This window comes from Emys orbicularis, chromosome 25 (assembly GCF_028017835.1).
Source record: "Emys orbicularis isolate rEmyOrb1 chromosome 25, rEmyOrb1.hap1, whole genome shotgun sequence".
Classification (NCBI taxonomy): Eukaryota; Metazoa; Chordata; order Testudines; family Emydidae; genus Emys; species Emys orbicularis.
In genome coordinates this window covers 12,770,621-12,781,723 of record NC_088707.1, presented here as the reverse complement: position 1 = coordinate 12,781,723, position 11,103 = coordinate 12,770,621, and the positions used below count along the sequence as shown (strand labels likewise).

General features: G+C 59.8%; 1 protein-coding gene across 1 annotated transcript in view; it reads right to left on the bottom strand.

The window, feature by feature from the left end:
• Nucleotides 1-1,744: 1,744 nt before the first annotated feature.
• Nucleotides 1,745-11,103, bottom strand: part of LOC135894695 (alpha-2-macroglobulin-like protein 1) — a 49,336-nt gene continuing 39,977 nt past the window's right edge. The window contains exons 28-37 of the mRNA XM_065422833.1: nucleotides 10,686-10,760; nucleotides 10,179-10,335; nucleotides 6,043-6,254; nucleotides 5,563-5,778; nucleotides 5,288-5,412; nucleotides 4,758-4,848; nucleotides 4,264-4,332; nucleotides 3,713-3,815; nucleotides 2,115-2,156; nucleotides 1,745-1,779 (exon numbers count right to left, since the gene is read on the bottom strand). Coding sequence (XP_065278905.1) covers nucleotides 1,745-1,779; nucleotides 2,115-2,156; nucleotides 3,713-3,815; nucleotides 4,264-4,332; nucleotides 4,758-4,848; nucleotides 5,288-5,412; nucleotides 5,563-5,778; nucleotides 6,043-6,254; nucleotides 10,179-10,335; nucleotides 10,686-10,760 — 1,125 coding nt within the window. The remainder of the gene's footprint in view (nucleotides 1,780-2,114; nucleotides 2,157-3,712; nucleotides 3,816-4,263; nucleotides 4,333-4,757; nucleotides 4,849-5,287; nucleotides 5,413-5,562; nucleotides 5,779-6,042; nucleotides 6,255-10,178; nucleotides 10,336-10,685; nucleotides 10,761-11,103) is intronic.

The window sequence follows — 11,103 nt, the reverse complement described above, 5'->3', positions numbered from 1 at the left end:
TGCCACTCGTGACATGTTATTCAGAGTGAGTAGCATACTGGTCAGCAGTGTGGGATCCATTCTTGCAGCCAGAAGAAGCAGGGCGCGCAGAACACAAACCATTGAAAAATGGCGCCAAATGCGGACGGAAGCACAGGGATTGCTGGGACACGAAGCAATGCATTATGGGGCATTGGGACAGGACCCGGGATGCCCTGCAATCCCTCCGCCTTCCCACAATTCTTAGCAGCAGAAGAGGAAGAGATGCTCAGTGGGAATAGCTGCCCTGAGTGCACCGCTCTGAATACTGCTGCAAGCGCCTCAAGTGTGAACACGCTATTGTGCAGGCATCTGACAGTGTGAACACACAACCGCAGTTTCCCTTCAGTGCTCTCTGAGCGGCGATGGAACCGCCGGTGATGTAACTCTGCCAGTGTAGACATACCCTTAGACAGGCACGTGCAGCCCTCTGGGACGTATTTGTGCCATCCTTTCCAACTGAGACTGAGCTTGTGATCGTGACTCTTTGGTGAATCTTTCACACACTGGCCCTGGGGAAAGCCCCTGCACCTACAAACTGCATCAGGTGCCTTTAACATCTGCACAAAGGAAAAGGAGCTTCCCGCTTTTAAAGAGGACCTGCAAAGAGTTCTTGCTTCTTTACGATGGATAGGGAGGGTCTGAACGGTCTATGGATTTATTTTTCTTGCTTCTTATTTACCCTGTAAGTAGCAGGAATGTCAAGTCTGCTCTGCCCTGGGGTCTCTGGAGGGCTGGCTGGGTATCCCACAGCATGTACATTCGGCTCTCACACCGTGGTTGACTGGGGCTAGACCTTTCACAGAGATCGGCTTTCCCCACAGTGTTCATTGGTCCGTGGAATTAAACAGATGGTAACAAAACACAAACAGAACAAGCAAGAGTTGCAAGGAGTCGGACAAGCTATTCCTCCCTATCTTAGGCCTTGGGTTGTAAAATCAGTTTTGTTCAACCCATGCAAGCGGGTAGAGGTGCTCCTGTCAGTCTGAGAGAAGAGTTGATTCTGGTTGAGCTTCAATTCCTAATTGATTGAACGTAAACTAAAATAAACTCCGTCACACCACAATAAGTGCATCCACACCGGGGTTTTCACTCATGTAAGTAAACTGGTTTAAAAAACTAACTTCCGTTGAATTGGTTCATTTTCATGTAGACGTGTGTAATGAGAGCAGCTCTGCGAGGCGGGGCTGGAACCCGGGGGGCTGACGCTGATGCTGCCCAACCCAGGGTTAAAGCCAAATCCCACAGCAATGACCGAAGGGCTGGGGAAGGGGACAGAGCCACGGTCCCAGGATCTGGCTACTCTAAGGATGCACAGGAGCCGTGTGAGGAGCAGCAGCAGGGCAGGCACAAAGCGACAAAACAGCCTCACAAAGACATGGCAGGTTTATTATTTTGTTTTACACTGAACCTGCCTCTCCAGGCAGGATGGGCAGCAAACCCCAGGGGTCCCCACTGCAGCCGCTGGTCCCCACGTGTGACAGACAGCTGGGATCATGCGGGCCCTGTCTGGAGGCTGAGAGATGGGATAGCAGGTGAGATGTTTGCACAGCGAACGGGGAGGCGTTGGCTGAAGAAGGTGCTAAGGGGGATAGTGCAGCTGGTTCTGGGAAGAGCAGCAGCTGAGACGAGGCCTGTCCGTGTCCCCCCGATCCTGGGGTGTCTGGCTGCCGGTGCGGCGCTCTCGGGACGGAGGGGAGGGGGCTGCCCAGCAGGGGTGGGGGCCTCATTGGGAATTTCCCATCGTGTTGGTGTCAGGGGCTTTAAACAAACACAAACATCCCCTGAGATGGGACCGAAATCACCCCTCACCCCCGGCAGACACCTGTAGACATGGCCCCCCAGAACTCTCTCAACACCTGATAAGACTGTCCCCTCAGAGTCACCCCCCAGCCTGAAGACAGATTCCCTTGTGCCCTACATAGATCCTTTCCCCCAGATGTCTCTCCCCTCACACACATGGTCCTGGTGGGTTCCATGCTCCCAGCTCCCCCTCCTTTGCCATCTACAACATACACAGACCTCTCCAGCCCACGGACTCCCCCCACCCATAAAGCTGTGGGGACTGGAGTTGTGTGTGGGTGCATCATACCTACCTGAGCCGCAGGGGGCGCTGTACTCAGCCTCTGTGTGTTCACCTGCAACAGCAAGGGATGTAAGGAATGGAGGAGAGACCCAGTGGGGGGATGAGAACCCCTCCCCCTAATCCCACACAGGCAGAGTCTGTTACCCCAGCCCCAGGGGATCCCTGCTGTAGGTCTGACCCCTAGAAGGGAGTGAGAGGTCGCCCCCAGCTGTCTGAGTGGGGCTGTGCGCTCTCTCCCATCCCTCATCTCCAAGTAAGTCAGATGGGCTTCATCACTCGCCCCTCCAGGCACGCATGGGAAACTGTCCTGCCACCTCCTGGGCCCAGCACAAACGGTTCTGGGGGCATCTGAGAAGCTGGATGGTAGAGGAAATGTGGGGAACCCGAAAGGGGGTGTGTGACGAAGTGGGGGATTTTCTTGTTTTTTCCTTGGTTTTCCAAAGGTTTGCATGCAGAGGGGGTGGGACTCAGTGTCCCTGGGTGTTACTGGTTTAATGAGGTGAGGGGAGAGGGAGTTTGTTGTTACAGAGGACCGGAGAGGGACCTTGGGACCCCAGCCAATGGCCTGGAGGATGGACACCCCAGCAACTGGTGACCTGGCGACCCGGAGGCCCAGCTCAGGAGTCACAGCCGGTTCTGGCCAGTGGGAGGACCATGGGCTGCGAAGAGAGGACCCCAGTGACCTAACTAGCTGGTTCCAGCCAGAGGGGGCCAGAGGACAGAAGAGGGGAGAGGAGGCCCAGTGACCCTGTTTACGACCCTGTTTACCTGGAGAGAAGACAATGGACAGAGGCGGGGCTTGGGGCCGGTTATATCAGAGGCCCAGCGGGGAAGCAGGGGGGCTCTGGGCTGGAGAGGGGGAGCAGGCAGAGCCCCCCTGGATGCAGTGGAGACTGGGCTGTGCTGTGCTGAGGGAGGCCAGATCTGAGGCCCTGAGAGTTTCCTGTGCTGTGTTCAATGCTCAATAAACCCTCCTGTTTTACACTGGCTGAGAGTCACTCCGTTCTAGAGAACAGGGGGCATCGTCCCCTTCGTGGGGTGGAGGCCCCGGGGATTCAGAGCGAGTGGACTCCCTGAGGGGGCCCACGGCAGAGACAGACGTGCTAAGGCTCAGAGAGGTGCGGCTCCATGAGGTGGAGGGGCCTGACCCCGAGAGAGAGTTGACCCCTGAGAAGGGCTGTCTCACTAAAAGGGGCACCCCCCATGGACCACACGGGGACAAGAGTGGGCACGATCTGTGAATCCGTGACGGGGGGACTCGCCTGCTCCTGCTGGGACGGCCCCAGTTACACCAGCCCCATGCGCCCCACTAGCCCGACAAGCACACGGCTGCCGTGTCCCGCCAGGTGAGCCGACCCCACAGATCGAACCCGGGAACACGCCCCCAGCAGGTGTCTCCAGCTTGACCCCCGCAGGCCCACGGCGGGTCGGCTGCCAGCCTCTGCCCAAGTGCTGGGCCAGGCCCAAGCAGGGGCCGAGATCAGCCATGGACACGGGTGACACAGAGCAGGGGGGATTGCAATGGCATCACCCTCTATCCAGCCACTGACTGTGCCACAGAGCCCAGGAGAGCGGCTGTAAAGGTGGCGGGTCCCAGGCGGGACTCACCCGTCTCGTAGTAATCGTACAGTCTCACTGGGGCTGCTCTGAGATTCTTCACAGGGAAATTCTGCTCCAGGGAGAAGGTGAAACTCGCCACCTCCTTCGTAAGCTGCCAAGAGAGCGACAGAGCGAGCGTCTGGGCTGAACGTCTGCACTGGCAGCTCGAACCCCCTCCTCCCCGAGGCTCGGCCTGGCCCAGCCGCTTCCCCCTGCCCCTGCAGCCTGGAGCAGTGAGAAAATGCTTCCCCCGACTCCCTGTTCCACCCCCCTGCAAAATGTGACCCCCTTTCATCACACTCAGGGCCCAGCTCCAGCCCCCCAACCCTGAGCTCCCCGTCGCTCCGTTCACGGCCCTCCCAGGGGTTTGGCTGAGTCTGGTCCCATCTCCCCGTCCTTTATGGATACGGGTCACTTGGAACCAGGGGAGATTTCAGTGACCCCACGCCATGCGTGTGACACAGAGCCCACGAGAGCAACTGTAATGAGGGTGGAGCCAGGGCAGGACACGCCCTCCCCGTTCACAGCAGCCCCCGGAGCCCCGAGCCTCCCGCACTCACCTGGTCCAGATAGAGCGTCACCTGGTCATTCTGCACCTCCAGCCTCTTCACCAAAGGCTGCTTCTCCAGCTAGGAGCAGAGGGAGGAAACGGCTGAGCCAGGAACGGAGGGGCTGGGGCCGGAGTCACTGCTCTACTGGGGGCTGGAACATGGGGCACCAAACGCCCCCGTGGCCGAGGGGCCTGGCTGCCACCCCCCATGTCAGTCACAGCTGAGCACTGGGTGGCTGCTGGGGGGGGGGGCGGGAGTCTAGACATGGGCGTTGTGTTGTAGGGGGAGCTAAGCAGGGTCAGGACCTGCTCAGTGCCTGGATGGGAGACCCAGGGCTGCACAGTGCCCCACGGCAGGGGGCAGGGCTCTGCAGGGGGAGCTCCCTATGGGGGTCAGAGCTGCAATCTGTGCTCTCCTGGGGGTCTGGGCTCTCCCCCATGGATCAGCCCCTGGTTTCATGCTGTGTGACTGGCCCGGCCTGTTCTCCTCCCTGGGAAGCTCACCTGCCGCAGGGAGCTCTTGACGGGGGTGTAGCCGGACGGCAGCTTGGCCTCAATGATGGCCATGTTGGAGGCTGGGCGCTCCCCGCTGTACCTGCAACAGGAGCCGTACGCTGAGCTCGGGGTTTGCCCTGGATACAGACCCCAGGGGATGGAGGGGGAGGGGAGGCCCCGCGTCTTCTCGGCCCTGCAGGCGTCTCTAATGCCCTCTGCCTGCTCTGGGCTGGGAGCCACGCTAGCCCCCGGCCAGCCCTGAGCTCCCCAGGCAAGGGGCCTTGGCCCCAGGAGCTCCTTGGGAGCCAACTGTCCATTAGATCAGCCCTGGGACCAGCCCTTTAGTCCCTGGCACTTTCCAAGGGGCCCCTGCCTCTGCCCCGAGCCCTGTGGGGGGATGGCTCCCCCAGCGATTGATTCCTGCCCCGTCCCGTCCCTGCAGTTCGGCGGCTCTGCCCCAGCCATTTCCCCGCTGCCTGGGGCCTGTCCCTGCCCCCGGGCGCTCGGACCCAGCGGGGGTGGGGGGCAGAGGCTCATACCGGGCGTGCAGCACGAGGCTGAAGCGGGATCTGGCGCTCTCGGTGCACTCCTTCGGCTCCGTCTCCACCCGCAGGTCAAAGGTCGCGGCGCCCTTTGGGGGCGGCACGTTGTAGCGCAGAGTCAGCTGGGAGACAAGCAAGAGGGTTGGGGCAGAGCCTGCTGCCTCCGTCACAGCAGATCAGAGCCTGGGCCCAGAGCCAGGCGCCGTGGGGCAGGGCAAGGGCACAGCCAGTCACCGCTGGGCCGGCTGGTCCCCAGGGGCTCCTGCACTCACCTGCACAAAGACACAGCCCTTGCCGCTGGCCCGCACCGTGTACTGCCCGGGGATCTCCTGCAGGGCCGCTCGCTGCAGCACCAGCCGGTTGGCGTTCTCCACGTGGAATTGCTGCCGGGCCCCGGCCTGGGAGCTCGCTGTCACTGACACAGCCCCGCTCGTGCTGTACGTCAGGGCCGTGTATTTGGCCAGGGCCTGCAGGGCCACCACCGTGTCCTGGGGAGGAGAATCACCGAGCTGCTGTCACGCTCTGGGGAGAGGAGCCCGGCTCAGACTCACTATAGCAGGATCAGGACCTGCTGGGGCGCTGACACCGGGACCCCGGCTCCCAGCCCCTGAGGGCAGGGGGCTCTGCACCCAGGACTCCCTCTCCCAGGAAGGGCCCCGGCTCAGCTGAGGAGATGCAGCCCCCAGGGGGCTCCTGGCTCCTTCCTCCACCAGGCCCCCAGCGCTGGTTTGCCCCGAGGGCAGGGTTGTTACCTTTGTGGAGTCGAAGCCCCCGTAGGTGCTCTGCTGCTTGCTGAGCCAGCGGACGATCTGGGCGGCGGTCGTCATGTCAGCAGCAGACACGTTGGGCAGGGAGAGATAGGCCAGGAGCACGTAAGCCGTCATCTCCACCTCCGCCGACGGGGCCTGGTTCCCATAGGGGCTGGGCAGGGCCTTCACCTTCCTCTGCCAGTAGAGCTGTCCCCCTAGGAGAGGGGCCGAGGGAAGGGCAGCCCCACGGCTGCAGTTACAACACAGTGGGTCACCTGTTTGCTTTCCAAAGGGGCCCCAGGGGCTTCCCAGGCCAGAGGGACGCCTGGTCCCCACTGAATGCAGCCACCTCTGGGGCAGGACACGGCAGCTGATTCACAGCGCACAGGAGGGCTACACAAGTGTAACACGACACCCCTGGGTGAGTCGTCAGCAGGGACTGAACCCTCGATCTCTGGCTCAAAACTCCTGAGCCTCTGCTGCCCGAGCTAAAAACTCAGCCCCGGTGGGTCACTGGCTGCAAGTGACCCTTAAACCTATGTGGTGCGGCTGCTCGGGGGCAAAGGTGGTGCTAACTCAAGGGGGGCCTAAGAGGAATATTCTCCCCCCCCACACCAACCCATTACAAATATTAGCTGCATTATATCCAGAAACCAAGAAATAGCCCTGTGACGTTGCACTCCATATTCTTTATGAAAATGTGCTTATGAGATTAATATGACGTCACTGAGATACACGTTACGCAAGATGGCTCATGTGAGATATCATTGGAAAGGTTCTGATTTACTGAATGTGATTATCCAATTCGTATGCATGTATCATCTCTGTATCTAAAGTTAGGCATATGGACTCTGTAACCATTACAAGTGGGTGTGTATCGGGAAGACACCCACCGAGGACAGGCCATCAGATTTGATGGGCCGTCAGGAAGGAACAACAAGACCACGACGATACTAATCTCTCTCCCTCCTGGGAAGTGTCCAGGGATGTAACTGTGACACTGCTAGGTCAGGTGGTCTTGTCACCTGATACTAAACATTACCTGGGACTTCTTGTAACTTTCCACTGGAAGGGAAGGGGGGGGTCAAGTTTGGGAAACAAAGTATTCCCGCCTTATGTAAATCCTAGTTAAGGGTGGGGAGGAAGGCAAATGGGGGGACTCCTCTCCATGGCCTGTCTGCCCATGAAGAAAGACTGCTAAAGCCACCTGGAGGGCAGGCAAGGGGGGAGTCCAGACTGAGACAGGGGTCCAGTCTGAAAAGAAATATAACTGGAACTATGAACCACAGAAACTTTGCAACCTGCCTAAAATAACATTTAGAGTAAGAAATTACATTTTGTAACCTATTTCTTAAGTACATCGAGTTTAGCTTGTGTATTTTGTTTTATTTGCTCAGTAATCTGCTTTGTTCTGGCTGTTATCTCTTATATTCACTTACAATTCACCTTTTGTAGTTAATAAACATTTCTTATTGATAATATATCCCAATTTGTACACTTTCTAACTGGCGGGGGGTGGGCAGGAAGTCTTGTGATGGGATGTTAGATGGGGTGGAATCTGAGTTACTACAGAGAATTCTTTCCTGGGGGGTGTCTGGCTGGTGAGTCTTGCCCACATGCTCAGGGTTTAGCTGATGGCTATATTTGGGGTTGGGAAGGAATTTTCCTCCTGGGCAGATTGGCAGAGGCCCTCGTTTTTTTTGTTGTTGCCTTCCTCTGCAGCGTGGGGCACGGGTCACTTGCTGGAAGATTCTCTGCACCTTGAAGTCTTTAAACCATGATTTGAGGACTTCAATGGCTCAGCCATAGGTTTGATACAGGAGTGGGTGGGTGAGATTCTGTGGCCTGCGTTGTGCAGGAGGTCAGACTAGATGATCATAATGGTCCCTTCTGACCTTAAAGGCTATGATTCTATGATTCTAAGTCGTGCACATCTCTCTTCATATTGAGGAAGAGGGTGGATTTTTACGAGCTTGCACTATGCAGATTTTTGTATACAGCGCAAGACAATATTATTCTGGGTTTATCTCCCAAAAGGGGTGTGCCCGTGAGTGCTGGGGGAGTCCTCTCACACAGAGCTGACGTCAGTCTGTGTAGGCAGCAGGGTGTGGCCCTACCTGTGTGTGTGCTGCAAGAGGCCAGAGAGCCTAATTCAGCAACGCACGGAGAGGGAACCCTGGGGATTGAGCAGGGGAGGCTCAGGGCTAGTCTACACTGGAAATGTTAAAGCTTTAGTGTGCCTTGTGTGGTTGCGGCGCTCCCAGCACTCTAAAAATCCCACCTCCACGAGGGGCGCAGCTCCCAGCGCTGGGGCACTGTCTACACTGGCGCTTTACAGCGCTGCAACTTGCTGTGATCAGGGCGGTGTTTTCCCACACCCCTGAGTGAGAAAGCTGCAGCGCTGTTAATTGCCAGTGTAGACAAGCCCTCAGTGAAATCCCAGTACATCAGATGGTATCCCAGAAGCAGGGTCCATCCCATCACAATCCCAACCCCCCCGCCCAAAACCGACACACTGGTAAACAGGCCATATTACATTAGATGAATGGGTTTTGGGGGTAATACCAAATTGGGGTCCCGTGAGCTGCTTGGAGCCCTAAGCAATTGCTTAGTCTGCTTATGCCTTGTGCCACCACTACTAGAGGGGGGCAGAGAGCCCCTGAGAGACTGCGGGGCCCCCCGGGGCTGGGTCAGGAGGGGAGCATGACCCAGGTGTAGGGCAGGGACGGTGCTGATGCCTGGTAAACACCCCCCTCCATGGGGTCTTTGTGACCTCGGAGACAGGTCCTGTTACCCGAGGGCTGTTTCACCCCAGTGCCTGGTGGCCCCTTGGTGCCCCCAGCAGCAGAGGCCCCACCTCTCCCCTCCCTGGGGCAGGAGCCACGTGCTGCTCCCAGCACTTATTACCCGCCTCGGGGCAGGGCAGGAGGCGACACACACAACTCGCGGGCACGGACCAGCTGCGGCCACCGCACCGGGGCTCGCAGAGAAGGGACATTTCACCTGAGCCGAGACACGACAGAGCCGCCCGGACCACGCAGGTGGCTCCTCTCTGTGGGGGACGTCTCCCCAGGGCCTGGCAGGAACTGAGTGCGCCAGGCCTCAGCTCCAGGCATGGCTCAGTCTGAGCTCGAATGGGGCCAATGAAACGCACAGAGATCACTGGGGCATGTTCATGACAAGAATGAGGGACCCAACCTGGGACTCCCAGCGCCCCCTGGCCTCATGCCGAGGGCTCCTTCAGCTCAGCACCGACGCGGGCCAGCACCGCCTCCTGCAGCCCCAGCTGTGCTCCCAGTGGGCCTCAGGCCTCCCATGGGACCTCCCGCCCTATGGGGAGCTGGCCCCAGGCTGCATCGCTCATATCGGGGCTAGGTTGGGAGCGGCAGAAACCCAAGGACATCTGTGCAGGGACAGGCTAGGGGAACTGGAGCTGGGGGACGGGCAGCCTCCCAGGGGTACATGGGGGGCACATTGTGCAGACAAGGGGGCAGCCAGAGACCTACTTCCCTGTACAACCTCCTCTCCCAGAGATGGCAGGGCCTAGCCGGCCCCGGCTCAGTGCAGCCTGTTCCCCTCCCAGTATTAGCCTGGTCAAGCCGAGAAGCCTCGGGCAGGGACTCCCCAGCTGGGATGTCCCCAACACAGGATGGGGGCTGGGATCCTGCAGCATCTCTCCAGGGCTTAGTTACGGCCCGTTCCCCTTGGAAGCTGCCTACGAAAGGCCCTGCCCCACGGGCTCTGAGCCCACTGGACCCCATCACGCTCCTGGCCGCGGGCGCTTTAGGGGGCTAGGTTGGGACATGGGGCTTTACCCCTCTAGGTTCTCAGCTCCGATCCCCCCAGGCTGGCAGTGACCCAGCCTCGTCCCCCTTCGCTCCGTGCACTGGGCCCTGGGAAATGGCGGGACGATCTCACTCCAGCTCTGAGGGGAGAAGTGTCCCCAGGACAGAGCCCAGCGCGTCGGCCCCTCGCTGGCAGCCTCAGCAGAGACCACGGAGACCCAGCTCCCCTGCCAGGCTGAGAAGGCCCCGGGGGAGGGGGCACCTGGGTGGGCAGGGCCGTGGGGGGCAGCTGGCCCTGCCCTGTGTCTAGAGGCCGGCAGAGAGGAGAGCACTAGAGCGAGGTGCTGCCGGTACCGGCGCTGACGCTGTGCTGGGCCAGGCTCTGCAGAAGGGCGTCCCGCAGCTCAGTGCTCCCCGCCAGCCCGAAGGCGTAGGCCAGCAGCGCCTGCGTGTAGAGGTCGCTGGTGCTCGACTCCCGGAGGCACTGGAGGGCCCTGGTCACCATGGGGTCCTGGGACAGGGGAGACACGGAACAGACTCCCCGTCAGGCTGAGACGGCCAGAGGAGACGCCCTGCGCCTGGGTGTGTCCCCCGGCAACCACCCCATGGGGCCCTAATACCCCCTCCCGCCAGCCTGACGTCACCTCCCCTGACCCATTCCCCCATCGCCACCCGCACCCTGCACCCCCAAGCCTCGCCAGACCCCCTCCCCCAAGCGCTAGACACCGAAACAGCCCAGCCCCTCCCCAACTTGCTGTATCTTCCTACTATCCTGACCCCAGCCCAACTCCCCACAGCACCCTGACCCTCCCTCCCCCCAGCTGCCGGCCCCTCCCCTGGGACAGCCGGGCTTGGCCTCACCGTGAACGGTTGCCCCAGCTCCAGCAGCACCGTTGTGATGTATGCCGAGAGAGAGAGCTTGTCCTCCACGCTGCCCTGAGGGGGATGGAGACACCGGGAGCCGGCTCAGACCGAGCTGCGGGGCACGTTGCCAGGAGCAGGTGGGCTGCTGCCCAGGACAGGCCCATTGGGACAAAAAAGAACCGGCTCCAGCGCTCCGAGTGGCTGGGTTTGGGTCCCGCCTCCTCCTGGGTCCTGTCAGGCCCATCTGGGTCCCAAGTAGCTGCCCCAGTTATAGGAGCCAAGGAGGCCACACAGAGGCTGGGAAGTTGGTTTGAACTGACATTTGCCAGATTTCCTGTGAAGACCAGGGGGCGTTTCTGCAGAGGCTGAGGGATTCGCCCCTCGCTGGGCAAGTTCCTGCTCATTAAATAGTCCC